This window comes from Cololabis saira, chromosome 3 (assembly GCF_033807715.1).
Source record: "Cololabis saira isolate AMF1-May2022 chromosome 3, fColSai1.1, whole genome shotgun sequence".
NCBI lineage: Eukaryota > Metazoa > Chordata > Actinopteri > Beloniformes > Belonidae > Cololabis > Cololabis saira.
This window is the reverse complement of record NC_084589.1, coordinates 52,684,797-52,711,466: the sequence shown is the minus strand read 5'-3', so window position 1 is coordinate 52,711,466 and position 26,670 is coordinate 52,684,797. Positions and strand designations below refer to the sequence as shown.

Below are 26,670 nucleotides of genomic sequence, written 5' to 3'. Positions count from 1 at the left end.
CCCAAGTCGATACGATACGATTCCGATCACTAGGTCCCAAGTCGATACGATTTACGATACGATTCCGATCACAAGGTCCAAAGTCGATACGATTTACGATACGATTCCGATCACTAGGTCCCAAGTCGTTACGATACGATTCCGATCACTAGGTCCCAAGTCGATACGATACGATTCCGATCACTAGGTCCAAAGTCGATACGATTTACGATACGATTCCGATCACTAGGTCCCAAGTCGATACGATTTACGATACGATTCCGATCACTAGGTCCCAAGTCGATACGATTTACGATACGATTCCGATCACTAGGTCCCAAGTTGATACGATTTACGATACGATACGATTCCGATCACTGGGTCCCAAGTTGATACGATTTACGATACGATTCCGATCACTAGGTCCCAAGTCGATACGATTTACGATACGATTCCGATCACTAGGTCCCAAGTTGATACGATTTACGATACGATACGATTCCGATCACTGGGTCCCAAGTCGATACGATTTAGGATACGATACGATTCCGATCACTAGGTCCCAAGTTGATACGATTTTACAATATGATTCCGATCACTAGGTCCCAAGTCGATACGATTTACAATTTACGATACGATTCCGATCAATAGGTCGCAAGTCGATAGATTTACGATACGATACAATTCCGATACACTAAGTCCCAAGTCGATACGATTTACGATACGATACAATTCCGATCACTAGGTCCCAAGTTGATACGATTTTACAATACGATTCCGATCACTAGGTCCCAAGTCGATATGATTTACGATAAGATTCCGATCACTAGGTCGCAAATCGATACGATTTACGATACGATACGATTCCGATCACTAGGTCCCAAGTTGATACGATTTTACAATACGATTCCGATCACTAGGGCCCAAGTCGATACGATTTACGATACGATTCCGATCAATAGGTCGCAAGTCGATACGATTTACGATACGATACAATTCCGATACACTAAGTCCCAAGTCGATACGATTTACGATACGATATGATTCCGATCACTAGCTTACAAGTCGATACGATTTACGATACTATTCCGATCACTAGGTCGCAAGTCGCTACGATTTACAATACGATACGATTCAGATCACTAGGTCCGAAGTCGATACGATTCCGATCACTAGGTCCCAAGTTGATACGATTTTACAATACGATTCCGATCACTAGGGCCCAAGTCGATACGATTTACGATACTATTCCGATCACTAGGTCGCAAGTCGCTACGATTTACAATACGATACGATTCCGATCACTAGATCCCAAGTCGATACGATTTACGATACGATACCATTCCGATGACTAGGTCCCAAGTTGATACGATTTACGATACGATACGATTCCGATCACTAGGTCCCAAGTCCATACGATACGATACGATTCCGATCACTAGGTCCCAAGTCGATACGATTTACGATACGATTCCGATCACTAGGTCCCAAGTCGATACGATTTACGATACGATTCCGATCACTAGGTCCCAAGTCGATACGATTCCGATCACTAGGTCCCAAGTCGATAGATTTTCGATACGATTCCGATCACTAGGTCCCAAGTCGATACGATTTATGATACGATTCCGATCACTAGGTCCCAAGTTGATACGATTTACGATACGATTCCGATCACTAAGTCCCAAGTCGATACGATTTACGATACGATTCTGATCACTAGGTCCCAAGCCGATAGGATTTACGATACGATACAATTCCGATACACTAGGTCCCAAGTCGATACGATTCTGATACACTAGGTCCCAAGTCGATACGATTTACGATACGATTCCGATCACTAAGTCCCAAGTCGATAGGATTTACGATACGATACAATTCCGATCACTAGGTCCCAAGTCGATACGATTCCGATCACTAGGTCCCAAGTCAATACGATTTACGATACGATAAGATTCTGATCACTAGGTCCCAAGTCCATACGATTTACGATACGATTCCGATTACTAGGTCCCAAGTCAATACGATTTACGATACGATACGATTCCGATCACTAGGTCCCAAATCGATACGATTTACGATACGATACAATTCCAATTACTAGGTCCCAAGTCGATACGATACGATTCCGATCACTAAGTCCCAAGTCGATACGATTTCGAGACACTAGGTCCAAAGTCGTTACGATTTACGATACGATACAATTCCGATCACTAGGTCCCAAGTTGATACGATTTACGATACGATACAATTCCGATACACTAGGTCCCAAGTCGATACGATTCTGATACACTAGGTCCCAAGTCGATACGATTTACGATACGATAAGATTCTGATCACTAGGTCCCAAGTCGATACGATTTACGATACGAATCCGATCACTAGGTCCCAAGTCGATATGATACGATTCCGATCACTAGGTCCCAAATCGATACGATTTACGATACGATACAATTCCAATTACTAGGTCCCAAGTCGATACGATACGATTCCGATCACTAAGTCCCAAGTCGATACGATTTCGAGACACTAGGTCCAAAGTCGTTACGATTTACGATACGATACAATTCCGATCACTAGGTCCCACGTCGATACAATTTACGATACGATTCCGATCACTAGGTCCCAAGTCGATACGATTTACGATACGATTCCGATCACTAGGTCCCAAGTCGATACGATTTACGATACGATACGATTCCGATCACTAGGTCCCAAGTTGATATGATTTACGATAAGATTCCGATCACTAGGTCGCAAGTCGATACGATTTACGATACGATACGATTCCGATCACTAGGTCCCAAGTTGATACGATTTTACAATACGATTCCGATCACTAGGTCCCAAGTCGATATGATTTACGATAAGATTCCGATCACTAGGTCCCAAGTCGATATGATTTACGATACGATTCCGATCAATAGGTCGCAAGTCGATACGATTTACGATACGATACAATTCCGATACACTAAGTCCTAAGTCGATACGATTTACGATACGATTCCGATCACTAGGTCCCAAGTTGATATGATTTACGATAAGATTCCGATCACTAGGTCCCAAGTCGATACGATTTACGATTTACGATAAGATTCCGATCAATAGGTCGCAAGTCGATACGATTTCCGATACGATACAATTCCGATACACTAAGTCCCAAGTCTATACGATTTACGATACGATTCCGATCACTAGGTCCCAAGTTGATATGATTTACGATACGATTCCGATCACTAGGTCACAAGTCGATACGATTCCGATCACTAGGTTCCAAGTCGATACGATTTACGATATGATACGATACTATTCCGATCACTAGGTCGCAAGTCGCTACGATTTACAATACGATACGATTCCGATGACTAGGTCCCAAGTCGATACGATTTACGATACAAAACGATTACGATCACTAGGTCCCAAGTTGATACGATTTACGATACGATAAGATTCCGATCACTAGGTCCCAAGTCCATACGATACGATACGATTCCGATCACTAGGTCCCAAGTCGATACGATTCCGATACACTAGGTCACAAGTCGATACGATTTACGATACGATTCCGATCACTAGGTCCCAAGTCGATACGATTTACGATACGATTCCGATCACTAGGTCCCAAGTCGATACGATTTACGATACGATTTCGATCACTAGGTCTTAAGTCGATACGATTCCGATCACTAGGTCCCAAGTCGATACGATTTACTATACGATTCCGATCACTAGGTCTTAAGTCCAGACGATTCCGATCACTAGGTCCCAAGTCGATACGATTTACTATACGATTCCGATCACTAGGTCTTAAGTCGATACGATTCCGATACACTAGGTCACAAGTCGATACGATTTACGATACGATTCCGATCACTAGGTCCCAAGTCGATACGATTTACGATACGATTCCGATCACTAGGTCTTAAGTCGATACGATTCCGATCACTAGGTCCCACGTCGATATGATTTACAATAAGATTCCGATTACTAGGTCCCAAGTCGATACGATTTACGATACGATTCCGATCACTAGGTCCCAAGTCGATACGATTTATGATACGATACAATTCCAATTACTAGGTCCCAAGTCGATACGATACGATTCCGATCACTGGGTCCCAAGTCGATACGATTTATGATACGATTCCGATCACTAGGTCCCAAGTCGATACGATTTATGATACGATTCCGATCACTAGGTCCCAAGTCGATACGATTTATGATACGATTCCGATCACTAGGTCCCAAGTCGATACGATTTACGATACGATTCCGATCACTAGGTCCCAAGTCGATACGATTTATGATACGATTCCGATCACTAGGTCCCACGTCGATACGATTCCGATACGATTCCGATCACTAGGTCCCAAGTCGATACGATACGATACGATACACTAGGTCCCAAGTCGAAACGATTCCGATACGATTCCGATCACTAGGTCCCAAGTCGATACGATACGATTCCGATACACTAGGTCCCAAGTCGAAACGATTCTGATACGATTCCGATCACTAGGTCCCAAGTCGATACGATTTATGATACGATTCCGATCACTAGGTCCCAAGTCGATACGATACGATTCCGATCACTAGGTCCCAAGTCCATACGATTTACAATACGAATCCGATCACTAGGTCCCAAGTCGATACGATACGATTCCGATCACTAGGTCCCAAGTCGATACGATACGATTCCGATCACTAGGTCCAAAGTCGATACGATTTACGATACGATTCCGATCACTAGGTCCCAAGTCCATACGATTTACAATACGAATCCGATCACTAGGTCCCAAGTCGATACGATACGATTCCGATCACTAGGTCCCAAGTCGATACGATTTACGATACGATTCCGATCACAAGGTCCAAAGTCGATACGATTTACGATACGATTCCGATCACTAGGTCCCAAGTCGTTACGATACGATTCCGATCACTAGGTCCCAAGTCGATACGATACGATTCCGATCACTAGGTCCAAAGTCGATACGATTTACGATACGATTCCGATCACTAGGTCCCAAGTCGATACGATTTACGATACGATTCCGATCACTAGGTCCCAAGTCGATACGATTTACGATACGATTCCGATCACTAGGTCCCAAGTTGATACGATTTACGATACGATACGATTCCGATCACTGGGTCCCAAGTTGATACGATTTACGATACGATTCCGATCACTAGGTCCCAAGTCGATACGATTTAGGATACGATACGATTCCGATCACTAGGTCCCAAGTTGATACGATTTTACAATATGATTCCGATCACTAGGTCCCAAGTCGATACGATTTACAATTTACGATACGATTCCGATCAATAGGTCGCAAGTCGATAGATTTACGATACGATACAATTCCGATACACTAAGTCCCAAGTCGATACGATTTACGATACGATACAATTCCGATCACTAGGTCCCAAGTTGATACGATTTTACAATACGATTCCGATCACTAGGTCCCAAGTCGATATGATTTACGATAAGATTCCGATCACTAGGTCGCAAATCGATACGATTTACGATACGATACGATTCCGATCACTAGGTCCCAAGTTGATACGATTTTACAATACGATTCCGATCACTAGGGCCCAAGTCGATACGATTTACGATACGATTCCGATCAATAGGTCGCAAGTCGATACGATTTACGATACGATACAATTCCGATACACTAAGTCCCAAGTCGATACGATTTACGATACGATATGATTCCGATCACTAGCTTACAAGTCGATACGATTTACGATACTATTCCGATCACTAGGTCGCAAGTCGCTACGATTTACAATACGATACGATTCAGATCACTAGGTCTGAAGTCGATACGATTCCGATCACTAGGTCCCAAGTTGATACGATTTTACAATACGATTCCGATCACTAGGGCCCAAGTCGATACGATTTACGATACTATTCCGATCACTAGGTCGCAAGTCGCTACGATTTACAATACGATACGATTCCGATCACTAGATCCCAAGTCGATACGATTTACGATACGATACCATTCCGATGACTAGGTCCCAAGTTGATACGATTTACGATACGATACGATTCCGATCACTAGGTCCCAAGTCCATACGATACGATACGATTCCGATCACTAGGTCCCAAGTCGATACGATTTACGATACGATTCCGATCACTAGGTCCCAAGTCGATACGATTTACGATACGATTCCGATCACTAGGTCCCAAGTCGATACGATTCCGATCACTAGGTCCCAAGTCGATAGATTTTCGATACGATTCCGATCACTAGGTCCCAAGTCGATACGATTTATGATACGATTCCGATCACTAGGTCCCAAGTTGATACGATTTACGATACGATTCCGATCACTAAGTCCCAAGTCGATACGATTTACGATACGATTCTGATCACTAGGTCCCAAGCCGATAGGATTTACGATACGATACAATTCCGATACACTAGGTCCCAAGTCGATACGATTCTGATACACTAGGTCCCAAGTCGATACGATTTACGATACGATTCCGATCACTAAGTCCCAAGTCGATAGGATTTACGATACGATACAATTCCGATCACTAGGTCCCAAGTCGATACGATTCCGATCACTAGGTCCCAAGTCGATACGATTTACGATACGATTCCGATCACTAAGTCCCAAGTCGATAGGATTTACGATACGATACAATTCCGATCACTAGGTCCCAAGTCGATACGATTCCGATCACTAGGTCCCAAGTCAATACGATTTACGATACGATAAGATTCTGATCACTAGGTCCCAAGTCCATACGATTTACGATACGATTCCGATTACTAGGTCCCAAGTCAATACGATTTACGATACGATACGATTCCGATCACTAGGTCCCAAATCGATACGATTTACGATACGATACAATTCCAATTACTAGGTCCCAAGTCGATACGATACGATTCCGATCACTAAGTCCCAAGTCGATACGATTTCGAGACACTAGGTCCAAAGTCGTTACGATTTACGATACGATACAATTCCGATCACTAGGTCCCAAGTTGATACGATTTACGATACGATACAATTCCGATACACTAGGTCCCAAGTCGATACGATTCTGATACACTAGGTCCCAAGTCGATACGATTTACGATACGATAAGATTCTGATCACTAGGTCCCAAGTCGATACGATTTACGATACGAATCCGATCACTAGGTCCCAAGTCGATATGATACGATTCCGATCACTAGGTCCCAAATCGATACGATTTACGATACGATACAATTCCAATTACTAGGTCCCAAGTCGATACGATACGATTCCGATCACTAAGTCCCAAGTCGATACGATTTCGAGACACTAGGTCCAAAGTCGTTACGATTTACGATACGATACAATTCCGATCACTAGGTCCCACGTCGATACAATTTACGATACGATTCCGATCACTAGGTCCCAAGTCGATACGATTTACGATACGATTCCGATCACTAGGTCCCAAGTCGATACGATTTACGATACGATACGATTCCGATCACTAGGTCCCAAGTTGATATGATTTACGATAAGATTCCGATCACTAGGTCGCAAGTCGATACGATTTACGATACGATACGATTCCGATCACTAGGTCCCAAGTTGATACGATTTTACAATACGATTCCGATCACTAGGTCCCAAGTCGATATGATTTACGATAAGATTCCGATCACTAGGTCCCAAGTCGATATGATTTACGATACGATTCCGATCAATAGGTCGCAAGTCGATACGATTTACGATACGATACAATTCCGATACACTAAGTCCTAAGTCGATACGATTTACGATACGATTCCGATCACTAGGTCCCAAGTTGATATGATTTACGATAAGATTCCGATCACTAGGTCCCAAGTCGATACGATTTACGATTTACGATAAGATTCCGATCAATAGGTCGCAAGTCGATACGATTTCCGATACGATACAATTCCGATACACTAAGTCCCAAGTCTATACGATTTACGATACGATTCCGATCACTAGGTCCCAAGTTGATATGATTTACGATACGATTCCGATCACTAGGTCACAAGTCGATACGATTCCGATCACTAGGTTCCAAGTCGATACGATTTACGATATGATACGATACTATTCCGATCACTAGGTCGCAAGTCGCTACGATTTACAATACGATACGATTCCGATGACTAGGTCCCAAGTCGATACGATTTACGATACAAAACGATTACGATCACTAGGTCCCAAGTTGATACGATTTACGATACGATAAGATTCCGATCACTAGGTCCCAAGTCCATACGATACGATACGATTCCGATCACTAGGTCCCAAGTCGATACGATTCCGATACACTAGGTCACAAGTCGATACGATTTACGATACGATTCCGATCACTAGGTCCCAAGTCGATACGATTTACGATACGATTCCGATCACTAGGTCCCAAGTCGATACGATTTACGATACGATTTCGATCACTAGGTCTTAAGTCGATACGATTCCGATCACTAGGTCCCAAGTCGATACGATTTACTATACGATTCCGATCACTAGGTCTTAAGTCCAGACGATTCCGATCACTAGGTCCCAAGTCGATACGATTTACTATACGATTCCGATCACTAGGTCTTAAGTCGATACGATTCCGATACACTAGGTCACAAGTCGATACGATTTACGATACGATTCCGATCACTAGGTCCCAAGTCGATACGATTTACGATACGATTCCGATCACTAGGTCTTAAGTCGATACGATTCCGATCACTAGGTCCCACGTCGATATGATTTACAATAAGATTCCGATTACTAGGTCCCAAGTCGATACGATTTACGATACGATTCCGATCACTAGGTCCCAAGTCGATACGATTTATGATACGATACAATTCCAATTACTAGGTCCCAAGTCGATACGATACGATTCCGATCACTGGGTCCCAAGTCGATACGATTTATGATACGATTCCGATCACTAGGTCCCAAGTCGATACGATTTATGATACGATTCCGATCACTAGGTCCCAAGTCGATACGATTTATGATACGATTCCGATCACTAGGTCCCAAGTCGATACGATTTACGATACGATTCCGATCACTAGGTCCCAAGTCGATACGATTTATGATACGATTCCGATCACTAGGTCCCACGTCGATACGATTCCGATACGATTCCGATCACTAGGTCCCAAGTCGATACGATACGATACGATACACTAGGTCCCAAGTCGAAACGATTCCGATACGATTCCGATCACTAGGTCCCAAGTCGATACGATACGATTCCGATACACTAGGTCCCAAGTCGAAACGATTCTGATACGATTCCGATCACTAGGTCCCAAGTCGATACGATTTATGATACGATTCCGATCACTAGGTCCCAAGTCGATACGATTTATGATACGATTCCGATCACTAGGTCCCAAGTCGATACGATTTATGATACGATTCCGATCACTAGGTCCCAAGTCGATACGATTTACGATACGATTCCGATCACTAGGTCCCAAGTCGATACGATTTATGATACGATTCCGATCACTAGGTCCCACGTCGATACGATTCCGATACGATTCCGATCACTAGGTCCCAAGTCGATACGATACGATACGATACACTAGGTCCCAAGTCGAAACGATTCCGATACGATTCCGATCACTAGGTCCCAAGTCGATACGATACGATTCCGATACACTAGGTCCCAAGTCGAAACGATTCTGATACGATTCCGATCACTAGGTCCCAAGTCGATACGATTTATGATACGATTCCGATACACTAGGTCCCAAGTCGATACGATACGATTCCGATCACTAGGTCCCAAGTCGATACGATACGATACGATTCCGATCACTAGGTCCCAAGTCGATATGATACGATACTATTCCGATCACTAGGTCCCTAGTCGATACGATTTACGATACGATTCCGATCACTAGGTCCCAAGTCGAAACGATTCCTATACGATTCCGATCACTAGGTCCCAAGTCGATACGATTTATGATACGATTCCGATCACTAGGTCCCAAGTCGATACGATTCATGATACGATTCCGATCACTAGGTCCCAAGTCGATACGATACGATTCCGATCACTAGGTCCCAAGTCGATACGATACAATTTCGATACACTAGGTCCAAGTCGATACGATACGATTCCGATCACTAGGTCCCAAGTCGATACGATACGATACGATTCCGATCACTAGGTCCCAAGTCGAAACGATTCTGATATGATTCCGATCACTAGGTCCCAAGTCGATACGATTTACGATACGATACAATTCCGATACACTAGGTCCAAAGTCGATACGATACGATTCCGATCACTAGGTCCCAAGTCGAAACGATTCCGATACGATTCCGATCACTAGGTCTTAAGTCGATACGATTTATGATACGATACAATTCCGATACACTAGGTCCCAAGTCGATACGATTCCGATACGATTCCGATCACTAGGTCCCAAGTCGATACGTTTTATGATACGATACAATTCCGATACACTATGTCCCAAGTCGATACGATACGATTCCGATCACTAGGTCCCAAGTCGTTACGATACGATATTATTCCGATGTCTAGGTCCCAAGTCGATACGATTTACGATACAATATTCTAGTTACATCACCAATTTTGCTTTGGCAATGGAAGGGATTCTCAAAAAAACTAAGGGTTGGTAGATGGAGCAACGCCCAGGACTGGCTTAGCTAGCAGCACTGGGTCATAAAATGGGGAAAAAATAGTGAGAAAAAAAAATGTTTTTGTTATTTTTTTTGTCGTTAGCTGATACATCTACATCGTAGCTTTGGTGAGAACAGAAATACTGACTACGTTTCCATGCAGTCAAAATTCAGGTTAAGGTCAATATTCCGGTGACTGAAACATCGGGAATATTCCGTTTCCATGCTGAGCTAACAGGGTTATCCCTGTATCCATGGTAACAGGGTTATCCCAGTATCCATGGTAACAGGGTTATCTCTGTATCCATGGTGATTAATCATTTATCTGGATAAAACCAGCGACGCACGGAGAACGTGATGACGCAATTCCCATCATTTCGGCTTCTTCTTGCTGTATCCAAATCCACAACAACAACAACAACAGCAGGATATTCGACATGATCTGGTCTGGCGTTCCTACAAATCCTGCTGCAACTTTTCTCTCACCTTCTTGTAAATCTGTCTATCCCAGTACTTTTGTTAGGTTTATACACTTAACATTTGTATCATGAAACTTTCTGGAGACAAAAAGAGACACAACAACAGTTAAATGACTTGCGCAAGGAGAGCAGTCGAGACGTGTAAGATCTCCAACATACTCTGATTTGTCTCTGCTGCTTCCTTGCTTTTATTCACTCTGGGTGTTCCCTAGATTACAGAGCTGACTGCGCCCCTAAAGGGAGGGGGAAAGGGAGTGGTCGCAGTCAGTGGACAGGTATAAATTGTTCTTGTTTAGCAACAAGTAGTTTCCTCTTCTCTGCAGATTTCTGCTTTATGCTGACAAACAGGAAACTTCTTTTGCAGCACTTTTTAATCACTTAACAGAGCATTGTTTTATCAGTGTGTCACAGGCATAAGCAAATTATCATACGTTCTGTTAATAGCAAGCATGATAACTTACTACAATAATTCCAACAACTTTCTACCGTCTACAAATGCAGAAATGTTCATATCCTTCATTCCATTTATGAAGTGATTAGTCTCCTCCTGGTCTTGGTTTCTCCGTGTTTATAAGAACTTCCTGGACTCAAAAGACCAGGATTCCTTGTGAACAGAGCATGTGCAGAAAACACATTCCTGTTCCGTTTGATGGAGAAATCCCATTAGTCTATACATGACCAAATATTCGGGTTAGAAAAGGAGTAACCCAGGGGTCATATGAGCAAATTATGGTTATTCAAAGGGGTTATTGGAGTTTACATGCCCGTGGAACCGGGTTATTGATCATATTCCGGTTAGAAAAGGGTTATTGCATGGAAACGTAAAAATTGATCTCATGCAAAAAGTTGACTAATTTTTTTTTAGTAGATCAAGCACGATATTTGTATCAGTGTACTTCCTCACCTTCAGCGACCATCGGATCCATCGTCTTCATCGTGTCAAACGCCCCCACCGTGTCCGTCTGAACGCTGGTACTGACGTTCAGCAGTTTGCTTATTTTGAAGTCGTGAAACAGACGCTTGTCTTTGACATGTGCGTCTATTTGGTAGGCAAGGATATCCTCCAGTATTCCCGGCAGTCCCGGTCCCCCCGGCCCCCCCGGCCCCCCCGGCCCCGCCGGTCCCCTTGGTCCAAACCGGCCCAGCTCCACTCCCGTTGCCAGGACATCTTTGGCCGCCCAGAACACCGAATCGTCCGACTCCTTCCCCAGAACCACGTACAGGAACTGCCGGGCCCCCCGGTGCGCGCGGCCGCCGACCTCCGGCCCGAAGAAGTTCCGGGCGGCGAACTCCAGAGCGGCGCCCAGGTTGGACGGCTGCTTGGACTCCGAGTCCAGCCGGAAACCCTTCACGGCCTTCATGACCTGCGCTTTGGTGTCGTGGGAGTCCAGGCGGAAGTCCACCTTGACCCGTTCCCCGTACTGGGCCAAGCCGAAGCGGTAGCCGGACCGGCCCACCGAATCCATCTGGCCGATCAGCTTTTGGAGCTCGCTCCGGAACTGGGCGAACTGTCGAGGCGACAAACCGCTGTCCACCAGGAAGAAGGTGTCTGCAAACGGGTCGGCCAGCGCTGAAACAAGGCGGGACAAGCGTGTTCATTAATTAAACCTGGTTAGGATTTTATGAAATGGTTAAGAGTTCCTCCTGTTCAGGAATTCAGCTTTAGTTCAGCTGTTTTCTCTAGTTTCGGGGTCAACTCCTGTTTTATGACTAGCCTGTTTCCTCTAGTTGCAGGGCCAACTCCTGATTTATGACTAGGCTGTTTTCTCTAGTCAACTCCTGTTTTATGACTAGGCTCTTTCCTCTAGTTGCAGGGTCAACTCCTGTTTTATGACTAGGCTGTTTCCTCTAGTTGCAGGGTCAACTCCTGTTTTATGACTAGGCTGTTTTCTCTAGTTGCAGGGTCAACTCCTGTTTTATGACTAGGCTGTTTTCTCTAGTTGCAGGGTCAACTCCTGTTTTATGACTAGGCTGTTTCCTCTAGTTGCAGGGTCAACTCCTGTTTTATGACTAGGCTGTTTCCTCTAGTTACAGGGTCAACTCCTGTTTTATGACTAGGCTGTTTCCTCTAGTTGCAGGGTCAACTCCTGTTTTATGACTAGGCTGTTTTCTCTAGTTGCAGGGTCAACTCCTGTTTTATGACTAGGCTTTTTTCTCTTTTCTCCTCGAACGGCGTCACATTACTTCTGGACTAACGGTACACAAATTGGCCTACAGGGACCATCAAAAGGCTTACTCCGAGGCCCTCAGAAAGACACGGACTGATTTCTACTCCAACATCATCAATAACAACCCTGGCAACTCAAAACAGCTCTTTTCAACTATAGACCACCTCCTAAAAGCACAAACCCCATCAAACAGAGCAGCCACAACTGAACAGTGTGACAAATTCCTAATGTTCTTCAGAGCAAAAGTTGACAATATTCGTCCCCCCCCCCCCCACCCCCCCTACTTCTTCTGCCCCAACAGCCAGCCCACAGCCTGGGCCTTCCCAGCCTCTCTGCTGCTTTTCTCCCACCACGCAGCAAGAGGTTGAAGACACCATCGGCCGAATTAAGCCCTCCACCTGTTCCCTGGACCCCCTTCCCACATCCCTGGTCAAACTGCACATTAAAGCCATAAGCCCCCTGATCACAGAAGCAATTAACCTCTCCCTTCAGTCCGGCCACGTTCCCCCAGCTCTGAAAACGGCCATCATCACCCCACTTCTCAAAAAACCCACCTTAGACCGAGAACTCCATGCCAACTACAGACCCATCTCCAACCTCCCGTTCCTCTCCAAGGTCCTGGAGAAAGTAGTTGCCACTCAACTACAACATCACCTGAACGGCAATAACCTGGCTGAAAAATTCCAGTCTGGTTTCCGCTCCGCCCACAGTACTGAAACAGCTCTGGTCAGGGTCACCAACGACCTTCTAATGGCAGCTGATGGCGGCTCCCCCTCCCTCCTCATCCTCCTGGATCTCACAGCCGCATTTGACACCGTCGACCACTCCATCCTGCTACACCGCCTCCACTCCACCATCGGAATCCGCAATACCGCCCTGGACTGGTTCAGATCATACCTCACAGAAAGAACCGAGTGCAGGGGCGTTAAATCCCGAACCCAGCCCATCACCTGCGGTGTCCCTCAAGGATCTGTACTCGGCCCCACCCTCTTCACCCTGTACATGCTCCCCCTCGGCAGTGTCATCAGCAGGCACGGCTTGGCCTTCCACTGCTATGCAGATGACACACAGCTATACATAAAACTGGACCCATCTGCTGCAGAGTCATCTTCATCCACACTCACCATCTGCCTGGAGGAGATCAAGGCGTGGATGAAACAACACTTTTTACAGATCAACAGCGGCAAAACAGAAGCCATGCTCATCGGCACCCCACACCAGGTCAAGTCATCTCCCATCATATGCATCACCTTTTCTGGCCAGGATATCCCTCTGTCATCCGTCATCACCAACCTGGGTGTCAGAATGGACCCCCACCTCAACTATGAGGCCCACATTAATCACCTCCGTCAAACATCCTTCTTCCACCTCAAAAACATCGCCAAACTCCGCCCCATCCTGTCCCCGAAAGATGCCGAAAAACTGGTCCACGCCTTCGTCTCCTCCAGGCTAGACTACTGCAACGCACTTCTCATCGGGATCCCAAGCAAGAGCCTTCAAAAGCTCCAATACATCCTGAACAGTGCCGCTAGGATCCTGATGAGAGTGCGCAAATATGACCACATCACTCCCATCCTCCACTCACTGCACTGGCTTCCCATCTCCTCCCGGACTGAATACAAGATCTCCCTTCTTACCTACCAATGAATCCATGGCAACGCACCCCCTTACCTCAAGGAGCTGATCCATCCTCAGCCCCCCACCCGCACCCGCTCAGCAAACAACAACCTCCTCAAACCCACCAAGACTAAGCTGGTCACTATGGGTGACCGGGCCTTCTGCTCCGTTACCCCTAAACTGTGGAATACCCTCCCCACCCACCTGAGAGAACCACAGACACTTTTAAGAGAGGACTTAAAACCCACCTTTTTAACAAAGCATATGCCAGCTATGATAAATGATCTGAATGTTTTTTTTTTTTTTCTTGTAGCACTTTGAGATTTCCGAATGGAAAGTGCATTATAAATTAAATTAATTATTATTATTATTATTATTAGTTGCAGGGTCAACTCCTGTTTTATTACTAGGCTGTTTCCTCTAGTTGCAGGGCCAACTCCTGTTTTATGACTAGGCTGTTTTCTCTAGTTGCAGGGCCAACTCCTGTTTTATGACTAGGCTGTTTTCTCTAGTTGCAGGGCCAACTCCTGTTTTATGACTAGGCTGTTTTCTCTAGTTGCAGGGCCAACTCCTGTTTTATGACTAGGCTGTTTTCTCTAGTTGCAGGGCCAACTCCTGTTTTATGACTAGGCTGTTTACTCTAGTTGCAGGGTCAACTCCTGTTTCATGACTAGGCTGTTTTCTCTAGTTGCAGGGTCAACTCCTGTTTTATGACTAGGCTGTTTCCTCTAGTTGCAGGGTCAACTCCTGTTTTATGACTAGGCTGTTTTCTCTAGTTGCAGGGTCAACTCCTGTTTTATGACTAGGCTGTTTTCTCTAGTTGCAGGGTCAACTCCTGTTTCATGACTAGGCTGTTTTCTCTAGTTGCAGGGTCAACTCCTGTTTTATGACTAGGCTGTTTTCTCTAGTTGCAGGGTCAACTCATGTTTTATGACTAGGCTGTTTCCTCTAGTTGCAGGGTCAACTCCTGTTTTATGACTAGGCTGTTTTCTCTAGTTGCAGGGTCAACTCCTGTTTTATGACTAGGCTGTTTTCTGTAGTTGCAGGGTCAACTCCTGTTTCATGACTAGGCTGTTTTCTCTAGTTGCAGGGTCAACTCCTGTTTTATGACTAGGCTGTTTTCTCTAGTTGCAGGGTCAACTCCTGTTTTATAACTAGGCTGTTTCCTCTAGTTGCAGGGTCAACTCCTGTTTTATGACTAGGCTGTTTCCTCTAGTTGCAGGGTCAACTCCTGTTTCATGACTAGGCTTTTTTCTCTAATTGCAGGGTCAACTCCTGTTTTACGACTAGGCTGTTTTCTCTAGTAGCAGGGTCAACTCCTGTTTTATGACTAGGCTGTTTTCTCTAGTTGCAGGGTCAACTCCTGTTTTATGACTAGGCTGTTTTCTCTAGTTGCAGGGTCAACTCCTGTTTTATGACTAAGCTGTTTTCTCTAGTTGCTGGGTCAACTCTTGTTTAATGACTAGGCTGTTTTCTCTAGTTGCAGGGTCAACTCCTGTTTTATGACTAGGCTGTTTCCTGTAGTTGCAGGGTCAACTCCTGTTTTATGACTAGGCTGTTTCCTCTAGTTGCAGGGTCAACTCCTGTTTTATGACTAGGCTGTTTTCTCTAGTTGCAGGGTCAACTCCTGTTTCATGACTAGGCTGTTTTCTCTAGTTGCAGGGTCAACTCCTGTTTTATGACTAGGCTGTTTTCTCTAGTTGCAGGGTCAACTCCTGTTTCATGACTAGGCTGTTTTCTCTAGTTGCAGGGTCAACTCCTGTTTTATGACTAGGCTGTTTTCTCTAGTTGCAGGGTCAACTCATGTTTTATGACTAGGCTGTTTCCTCTAGTTGCAGGGTCAACTCCTGTTTTATGACTAGGCTGTTTCCTCTAGTTGCAGGGTCAACTCCTGTTTCATGACTAGGCTTTTTTCTCTAATTGCAGGGTCAACTCCTGTTTTACGACTAGGCTGTTTTCTCTAGTAGCAGGGTCAACTCCTGTTTTATGACTAGGCTGTTTTCTCTAGTTGCAGGGTCAACTCCTGTTTTATGACTAGGCTGTTTTCTCTAGTTGCAGGGTCAACTCATGTTTTATGACTAGGCTGTTTTCTCTAGTTGCAGGGTCAACTCCTGTTTTATGACTAGGCTGTTTTCTCTAGTTGCAGGGTCAACTCCTGTTTTATGACCAGGCTGTTTCCTCTAGTTGCAGGGTCAACTCCTGTTTTATGACTAGGCTGTTTCCTCTAGTTGCAGGGTCAACTCCTGTTTTATGACTAGGCTGTTTTCTCTAGTTGCAGGGTCAACTCCTGTTTCATGACTAGGCTGTTTTCTCTAGTTGCAGGGTCAACTCCTGTTTTATGACTAGGCTGTTTTCTCTAGTTGCAGGGTCAACTCATGTTTTATGACTAGGCTGTTTCCTCTAGTTGCAGGGTCAACTCCTGTTTAATGACTAGGCTGTTTTCTCTAGTGGCGGGGTCAACTCCTGTTTTATGACTAGGCTGTTTCCTCTAGTTGCAGGGTAATCTCCTGTTTTATGACTAGGCTGTTTTCTCTAGTTGCAGGGTCAACTCCTGTTTTATGACTAGGCTGTTTTCTCTAGTTGCAGGGTCAACTCATGTTTTATGACTAGGCTGTTTTCTCTAGTTGCAGGATCAACTCCTGTTTTATGACTAGGCTGTTTTCTCTAGTTGCAGGGTCAACTCCTGTTTTATGACTAGGCTGTTTTCTCTAGTTGCAGGGTCAACTCATGTTTTATGACTAGGCTGTTTCCTCTAGTTGCAGGGTCAACTCCTGTTTTATGACTAGGCTGTTTCCTCTAGTTGCAGGGTCAACTCCTGTTTTATGACTAGGCTGTTTTCTCTAGTTGCAGGGTCAACTCCTGTTTTATGACTAGGCTGTTTCCTCTAGTTGCAGGTTCAACTCCTGTTTCATGACTAGGCGGTTTTCTCTAGTTGCAGGGTCAACTCCTGTTTTATGACTAGGCGTTTTTCTCTAGTTGCAGGGTCAACTCCTGTTTTATGACTAGGCTGTTTTCTCTAGTTGCAGGGTCAACTCATGTTTTATGACTAGGCTGTTTCCTCTAGTTGCAGGGTCAACTCCTGTTTTATGACTAGGCTGTTTTCTCTAGTTGCAGGGTCAACTCCTGTTTTATGACTAGGCTTTTTTCTCTTTTCTCCTCGAACGGCGTCACATTACTTCTGGACTAACGGTACACAAATTGGCCTACAGGGACCATCAAAAGGCTTACTCCGAGGCCCTCAGAAAGACACGGACTGATTTCTACTCCAACATCATCAATAACAACCCTGGCAACTCTAAACAGCTCTTTTCAACCATAGACCACCTCCTAAAACCACAAACCCCATCAAACAGAGCAGCCACAACTGAACAGTGTGACAAATTCCTAACGTTCTTCAGAGCAAAAGTTGACAATATTCGTTCCCCCCCCACCCCCCCTACTTCTTCTGCCCCAACAGCCAGCCCACAGCCTGGGCCTTCCCAGCCTCTCTGCTGCTTTTCTCCCACCACGCAGCAAGAGGTTGAAGACACCATCGGCCGCATGAAGCCCTCCACCTGTTCCCTGGACCCCTTCCCACATCCCTGGTCAAACTGCACATTAAAGCCATAAGCAATTAACCTCTCCCTTCAGTCCGGCCACGTTCCCCCAGCTCTGAAAACGGCCATCATCACCCCACTTCTCAAAAAACCCACCCTAGACCCAGAACTCCATGCCAACTATAGACCCATCTCCAACATCCTGTTCCTCTCCAAGGTCCTGGAAAAAGTAGTTGCCACTCAACTACAACATCACCTGAACGGCAATAACCTGGCTGAAAAATTCCAGTCTGGTTTCCGCTCCGCCCACAGTACTGAAACAGCACTGGTCAGGGTCACCAACGACCTTCTAATGGCAGCTGATGGCGGCTCCCCCTCCCTCCTCATCCTCCTGGATCTCACAGCCGCATTTGACACCGTCGACCACTCCATCCTGCTACACCGCCTCCACTCCACCATCGGACTCCGCAATACCGCCCTGGACTGGTTCAGATCATACCTCACAGAAAGAACCGAGTGCATCTCCTTGGGAGGCGTTAAATCCCGAACCCAGCCCATCACCTGCGGTGTCCCTCAAGGATCTGTACTCGGCCCCACCCTCTTCACCCTGTACATGCTCCCCCTCGGCAGTGTCATCAGCAGGCACGGCTTGGCCTTCCACTGCTATGCAGATGACACACAGCTATACATAAAACTGGACCCATCTGCTGCAGAGTCATCTTCATCCACACTCACCATCTGCCTGGAGGAGATCAAGGCGTGGATGAAACAACACTTTTTACAGATCAACAGCGGCAAAACAGAAGACATGCTCATCGGCACCCCACACCAGATCAAGTCATCCCCCATCACATGCATCACCTTTTCTGGCCAGGATATCCCTCTGTCAACCGTCATCACCAACCTGGGTGTCAGAATGGACCCCCACCTCAACTATGAGGCCCACATTAATCACCTCCGTCAAACATCCTTCTTCCACCTCAAAAACATAGCCAAACTCCGCCCCATCCTGTCCCCGAAAGATGCAGAAAAACTGGTCCACGCCTTCGTCTCCTCCAGGCTAGACTACTGCAACGCACTTCTCATCGGGATCCCAAGCAAGAGCCTTCAAAAGCTCCAATACATCCTGAACAGTGCCGCTAGGATCCTGATGAGAGTGCGCAAATATGACCACATCACTCCCATCCTCCACTCACTGCACTGGCTTCCCATCTCCTCCCGGACTGAATACAAGATCTCCCTTCTTACCTACCAATGAATCCATGGCAACGCACCCCCTTACCTCAAGGAGCTGATCCATCCTCAGCCCCCCACCCGCACCCGCTCAGCAAACAACAACCTCCTCAAACCCACCAAGACTAAGCTGGTCACTATGGGTGACCGGGCCTTCTGCTCCGTTACCCCTAAACTGTGGAATACCCTCCCCACCCACCTGAGAGAACCACAGACACTTTTAAGAGAGGACTTAAAACCCACCTTTTTAACAAAGCATATGCCAGCTATGATAAATGATCTGAATGTTTTTTTTTTTCTTGTAGCACTTTGAGATTTCCGAATGGAAAGTGCATTATAAATTAAATTCATTATTATTATTATTATTATTAGTTGCAGGGTCAACTCCTGTTTTATTACTAGGCTGTTTCCTCTAGTTGCAGGGCCAACTCCTGTTTTATGACTAGGCTGTTTTCTCTAGTTGCAGGGTCAACTCCTGTTTTATTACTAGGCTGTTTCCTCTAGTTGCAGGGTCAACTCCTGTTTTATGACTAGGCTGTTTCCAGTTGATTTCCTCTCCGTGGTTTTTTGGTGCTTACCTTGTCTCTGGCCCTCCATGGAGCTGCACACGTTCTCCAGCAGCGTTCCCGCCATGGCCTGCAGGGCCTGGAAGTTCTCCATGGTGTAGAGGAACTGCTCGTGGGGCCAGCTGGCGATGGAGCGCAGCTGCGTCCGGTTGTACTCGCCCACGCCCACGCCGAACATGGTGACGCCGTGCCGCCGCAGGAGCAGCGCGGCGGTCTCCACCTCGTCCAGGGACTCCCCATCCGTCAGCACCACGGCGATCTGGGGCACCCGCTGGCCGACCCGGCTGCCGGCGACGGCCGTGAAGTATTCCTCCCGCAGGAAGTTCAGCGCCTTCCCCGTCTGCGTCCCGCCGCCGCGGTAGGGCAGCTGCTCCACCGCCGCCAGCAGGGACTTCCTGTCCGGGTGGCTCCTCAGCAGGAACTCCGGGTGCGTCTCGTAGCCGTACTGCGCCAGGCCGATCTGGACCTTCTTGGCGCCGATGTCCAGGCCCTGGATGATGTTGCGGAGGAAAGTTCGGACTTCCCCAAAGTTCTCGGCGCCGATGCTGTCGGAGCCGTCGACCAGGAAGACGATGTCGGCCACCGTGGCGTTTTCACACTCTGGTCAGGGAGAGAGGAGTTAGTTGATAACGCAGCTGCAGATGCAGTTGCAAACGCAGACGCCAACGCAGACGCCAGTTAATAACGCCAGACGCCAGTCGCAGACCCCAATGCAGAGGCAGTCACCAGACACCAACGCAGACGTCAACGCAGACGCCAATGCAGACGCCAACGAGGCAGTCGCAGAAGCCAGTCGCCAGACACCAGTCGCAGACCCCAATGCAGAGGCCAGACAGAGACGGCAGACGCCAGCTGCAGATGCAGTCACCAGACGCCAACACAGACACCAGACACCAGTCGCAGATGCAGACGCCAACGCAGACTCTAGTCGCAGACGCAGCCGCGAGTCGCAGACGCAAGTTAAGAACGCCAGTCGCAGACGCAGACACCAGCTGCAGACGCCAGCCACAGATGCCAGTTGCAGAAGCCAAATCAGAGGCAGTCACCAGACACCAACGCAGACGCCAGACCCAGTCGCCAGTCGCAGACGCAGACGCCAGTTAATAACGCCAGTCGCAGACCCCAATGCAGAGGCCAGACAGAGACGGCAGACGCCAGCTGCAGACGCCAGTTAATAACGCCGACCGCAGACGCCAGTCGCAGATGCCAGTCGCAGATGCCAGTCGCAGATGCCAGTCGCAGACGGCAGATGCAGACTCTAGTCGCAGACGCAGCCGCGAGTCACAGACGCAAGTTAAGAACGCCAGTCGCAGACACCAACGCAGACACCAGACGCAGACGCCCGTTAATAACAGCAGTCGCAGACACCAGCTGCAAACGCAAACGCCGGCGTGGGCGACAGACGCAGCCAGAGACGTATGCAGGCGTGTCTGAACTGAACTACCCACCTGAGCTCTGAGCAGCGACGCCGCAGAAGCAGGCGGCTGCGATGAGGCCGAGGAAACCGGCTCTGCTCCTCATGCTGGAAGATCCTGGTCCACGAAGTTCCTGCAGGAAAACAGAAGGAGTTTGGATCTTTATCCTCTGAGCTATCAAAGCTAAATTAGCTTTTAAAAGATTAAAGTCTAACGAAACAGACAAAAAAACAGCCCCCAGCATTTAATCACCTCTCTCTTGCAGCTGTGCTAAAGTCTGTTTGTGTTATGAATAAGAATTTAGCATTAGCTGGAATTAAAGTAGGTTTAAAAAACATAAAGGTTGGAATAACTTCTGATTTCCTGTTACAGAACTCAGGTATGATTAAGAACTGGATCTGCGGTTCCTCTTCATCTCCACTAGTCCTGGTTTCAGGACGGGTGCAGAATTACTAATAACACTTTAAATGAAGAAGAGAGTAACTAAGTTTAGATCTTGAGGGGGAGTGGGGAATAAAAACAAGCTATTAAAACCGTCTACAAACCTCTAAAAACCGCCTGCACTAAAATACGTGTTTAAACTAATTAAAACAAGAGTAACAGATCTGTGTGAACATAGTGTTTTCATTAACTTCCACATTAAAAAAACACTAAAGTTCCTTTAATTTCCTGTTCAAACAGTTGTTGAGTTGATGCTTTAGTTCAAATTTCCAATTAAAGTTGATAAAATAAGGTGAAAAACTGTTGTTAAACAAACACAAAAACATGAAAATGGTTGGTGCTTCATCACAATTTGGCAACCCACACATTCAGATCCACCGTAGATGTCAACTCCTAGCTCCTAACTCCTAACCTTAACTCCTAACCCTAACCTTAACTTTAACTCCTAACCTTAGGCTCCGTTTCCACGTATCAAAAACGCTGGTGTTTTCATGCGTTTTGTTCGTTCGTTTACTCGAAAACGAAGCTCAAAGTCTCCAAAAACGATCATTTCTGAAAACTCCGGCCAAAGTGGAGATTTTCAAAAACTCAGTTTTTACATTTGCGTCTAAACAGAGGAAAACGGACATTTATCTTCAGAACGTCACATTATGAGACAGAAACGTCACCAGCGTCATGAGTGACACCTGTGGTTACAATTAGTTTGTAACGTCAATATTTTCTTGTATTTTACCTGTTTTATATTCAAAAGTCACACTTAAAAGTAACTCCACTTCTCTGTCACTCCAAACCAAAGACTCTCGTTCCGTCTTGGAAGTAAATCCTGAATTATGGTTCCGTTACACCAACGAAGAGCCTATGGCGTAGGGTACGCGGCGACGCACACCGTACTGCGCGCATCGCCGCGTACCCTACGCCATAGCTCTGCGTTGGTGTAACGCGGAACCATAAATCAGCCTTAACTGGAAGTTACACGTGTCATTTGTTGATGTTTTTTCCAGGATTCTGATTGGCTGGCATGACGTTAACAGCATTTTCATGCAGGTCCGTGTAAACCAGGATATTTTTGAAAATGTAGAGGGGAAAATATCAGTTTTTTTTTTTTTTTTTCCTCTCTTACCTCAACTTCTCAACAAAAATTATTTTTCAACAAAAAGATACAATTTTTGCTTGTTTGGTTGTATATTTTTTTGGTTTGTTTTTGATCCTTTGCCATGGATCCCCTCTGTCCGTCCTTCTGGTCCTGCTTGGGGTTCGAACCCTCGGTACATGTGTGGAAGACGACCGTGCTCCCACTGCTCCATCCCTTTTCATCAGTACAGTAGGCTCGTGCACCATATTGAAACCACAAAAACCTAACACCAACCCCAACCCCAACCCTAACACTAACCCTAACCCTAACCATATCCATAACCCTCTAACCATAACCAAAACCCGAACATAACCCTAACCTAACCCCTAACCTTTAATCCTAACCCTAATCTAACATAACCTAACATAACCATAAACTTAACCTTAACCTAGATCACAAGTAAACACTCTTCCAGCCTGAACCTGTAAACATCACCGTTTTCTGTTGATGAAAAGATTTAAGCGACGTCGTCACTCACAGTTCTGCTGCATCCGCACCATCAGCACCGTCAGCACCGTCAGCACCCTCAGCACCCTCAGCACCGTCAGCACCGTCAGCACCCTCAGGAACACCAGCACCCTCAGCACCGTCAGCACCAACCAGAGCCCGACCAGAGTCCGACTGTACAGAGCTCCACAAGTCATTCTGGTTTTAAGTGATGGGGAGGGACGAGGATGAGGAGGGGAGGGCCGCTGGACCACACCCCCTCCTCCGGAGACGAGGGGAGGGCCGGCCGCTGGAGGAGACGAGGAGGGGAGGGCCGGCCGCTGGAACTGTAACTTGTTGGAGCAGATTCTGACCTGGACTGCAGAGGCGGCTCGTTAATCACCAGCCTGCTGTTTCAGTGTTTCAGCTCTCTGCACTAGAATATCAGAGCATTTGTTTACCCAGCAGACCTCTGGGAAAGCAGATGTTGAGCAGCATTCAAGTCTCTGCTAACACAACGCTAAACAGGGAAAAGCATCAGCAATGGACTATGCATAGAGAAGCTGCACAACAATCTGGAAATGGTTATTAAAACATTTAAACATTTTACAATGAGGACGATTATGCAGTGGACATCCCAGTAAATACCCCACAAGACCATTGATAATAATAATATGATATTATAATTATAATTAATAATAATAATAATAATAATAATAATAATAATCATAATCATAATAATAATAATCATAATAATCATAATAATCATAATAATCATAATAATCATAATAATAATCATAATCATAATAATAATGATAATGATGATGATGTTACAATTTTCCCCAATGAAGGACTCAAAACTAAGTCCGATGACACCACCACAACTCTTTATATGGAAATATGGACCAATCAGATGAAGGGGGGGCGCGCTTTTTGGCGTCTATCGTCGCCACGGTAACGCTGTTGAAAGAGAAAAGTAATGCACGTCGTCGCAGGATGGAGACGCACATTTTGATGTATAACACACCTGGGGGCACGTTACGGTTCGGGCGAAGAAATGGCATAAATTGCGGCAAAATTACACGATTAATTCAAAATGGCCGACTTCCTGTTCGGTTTCGGCCATGGCGCCAAGAGACTTTTCTTTAAGTTGCGCCATGATACAGGTGTGTACCGATTTTCGTGCATGTACGTCAAACCGTATTGTGGGGCTTGAGGCACAAAGTTTTCTAGGGGGCGCTGTTGAGCCGTTAGGCCACGCCCATTAATGCAAACCATTAAATATCAATTTTTTTGCCAGGCCTGGCTTGGTGCAAAATTTGGTGACTTTTTGGGCACGTTTAGGGGAAAAAAGACCCTCATTTCGTCAGAAGAAAAAAAACTTCTAAAGCCCAAAATGGCTCAGCTCTGCAGTATTTACAAGACCTGATAGAGCCTTATGTTCCTGGCAGAGCTCTCCGCTCTCAGAGTGCAGGTTTACTCGTAGTTCCTAGAGTATCTAAATGTAGATTTGGAGGGCGGGCGTTCTGCTATCAGGCACCATTACTTTGGAACCAACTTCCAATCTGGGTTAAGGAGGCTGACACCACCTCCACCTTTAAAACTAAACTTAAAACCTTTCTGTTTAGTAAAGCCTATAATAATAATAATAATAATAATAATAATAATAATAATAATAATAATAATAATGATAATAATAATAATAAGAATAAGAATAAGAATAATAAACATCACAGATACAATAGGGTCCTCGCACCTTCAGTGCTCGGGCCCTAATAATAGTAATAATAATAATAATAATAATAATAATAATAATAATAATAATAATAATAATAATAATAATATGAATTGTGAGGACCGGGTCATGTTGCTTCTGTGGGAGGTGGAGGAGAAACTGCAGGTGAGGACACACCTGTCCTTATTAACTCACGTTAGTCCAGATATTATACTGGTGAAACTTTGACATATTTAATAACAAACACTCCTGAGCTTGTGATGAAACCTCCTTCTTAACTTAACAGTTATCTATTAATCGGCACTATGTACATACATGTATATATATATATATATATATATATATATATATATATATATATATATATATATATATATATATATGTGTATATATGTGTTTATTTCACTGGTTAGATACTAACTGCATTCCATTGCTGTGTACTTTATGACGTGTGCAACGACAATAAAGTTGAATCTAAACTAAACTAAAGTTCCAGCTCCAACTTGTTACAACTCGGACCTCCCTGGAGTCTCTGATCCAACACGCTGCAGCGGCTGGTTCTGCTCCGTGACACACTTGGACCAGTTCAGCGCTGGGAACAAGCTCCGGGGATTCGGGTTCTGCAGAACAGCCTGGACCGGTACCAGAGCCTGGACCTGGACCGGTACCAGAGCCTGGACCTGGACCAGAGCCTGGACCTGGACCGCTACCAGAGCCTGGACCGGTACCAGAGCCTGGACCGGTACCAGAGCCTGGACCGGTACCAGAGCCTGGACCTGGACCAGAGCCTGGACCTGGACCAGAGCCTGGACCTGGACCCGTACCAGAGCCTGGACCGGTACCAGAGCCTGGACCGGTACCAGAGCCTGGACCCGTACCAGAGCCTGGACCGGTACCAGAGCCTGGACCGGTACCAGCAGTTCCTGGACCGGTACCAGAGCCTGGACCGGTACCAGAGCCTGGACCCGTACCAGCAGTTCCTGGACCGGTACCAGAGCCTGGATCCGTACCAGAGCCTGGACCTGGACCGGTACCAGCAGTTCTGGGGAAATTCTGCAGAAACTCACTCTCTGAGCCAGGGAGGATGTTGGGGGTCTGATCTGAATCTCTGATCTGAATCTCTGATCTGAATCTCTGATCTGAATCTCTGATCTGAATCTCTGATCATGATGGAGGTGAAAGTTGGTTGGAAAACAAACATTTAAAACATTTTCCTGCTAAAAATAAAATATCTGTTCCTGCACTTTTACAGTTCACACGTCGACAACCTCC

General features: G+C 45.8%; 1 protein-coding gene across 1 annotated transcript in view; it reads right to left on the bottom strand.

Moving 5' to 3' along the window:
* The window catches only part of LOC133440788 (collagen alpha-6(VI) chain-like), a 90,832-nt gene extending 67,102 nt beyond the window's left edge, over positions 1 to 23,730 (bottom strand). Inside the window, exons 1-4 of the mRNA XM_061718108.1 lie at positions 23,716 to 23,730; positions 21,698 to 21,797; positions 20,262 to 20,849; positions 12,034 to 12,699 (exon numbers count right to left, since the gene is read on the bottom strand). Of these exons, the coding sequence (XP_061574092.1) occupies positions 12,034 to 12,699; positions 20,262 to 20,849; positions 21,698 to 21,770 (1,327 nt within the window). The 5' untranslated portion in view covers positions 21,771 to 21,797; positions 23,716 to 23,730. The remainder of the gene's footprint in view (positions 1 to 12,033; positions 12,700 to 20,261; positions 20,850 to 21,697; positions 21,798 to 23,715) is intronic.
* Positions 23,731 to 26,670: the final 2,940 nt, after the last annotated feature.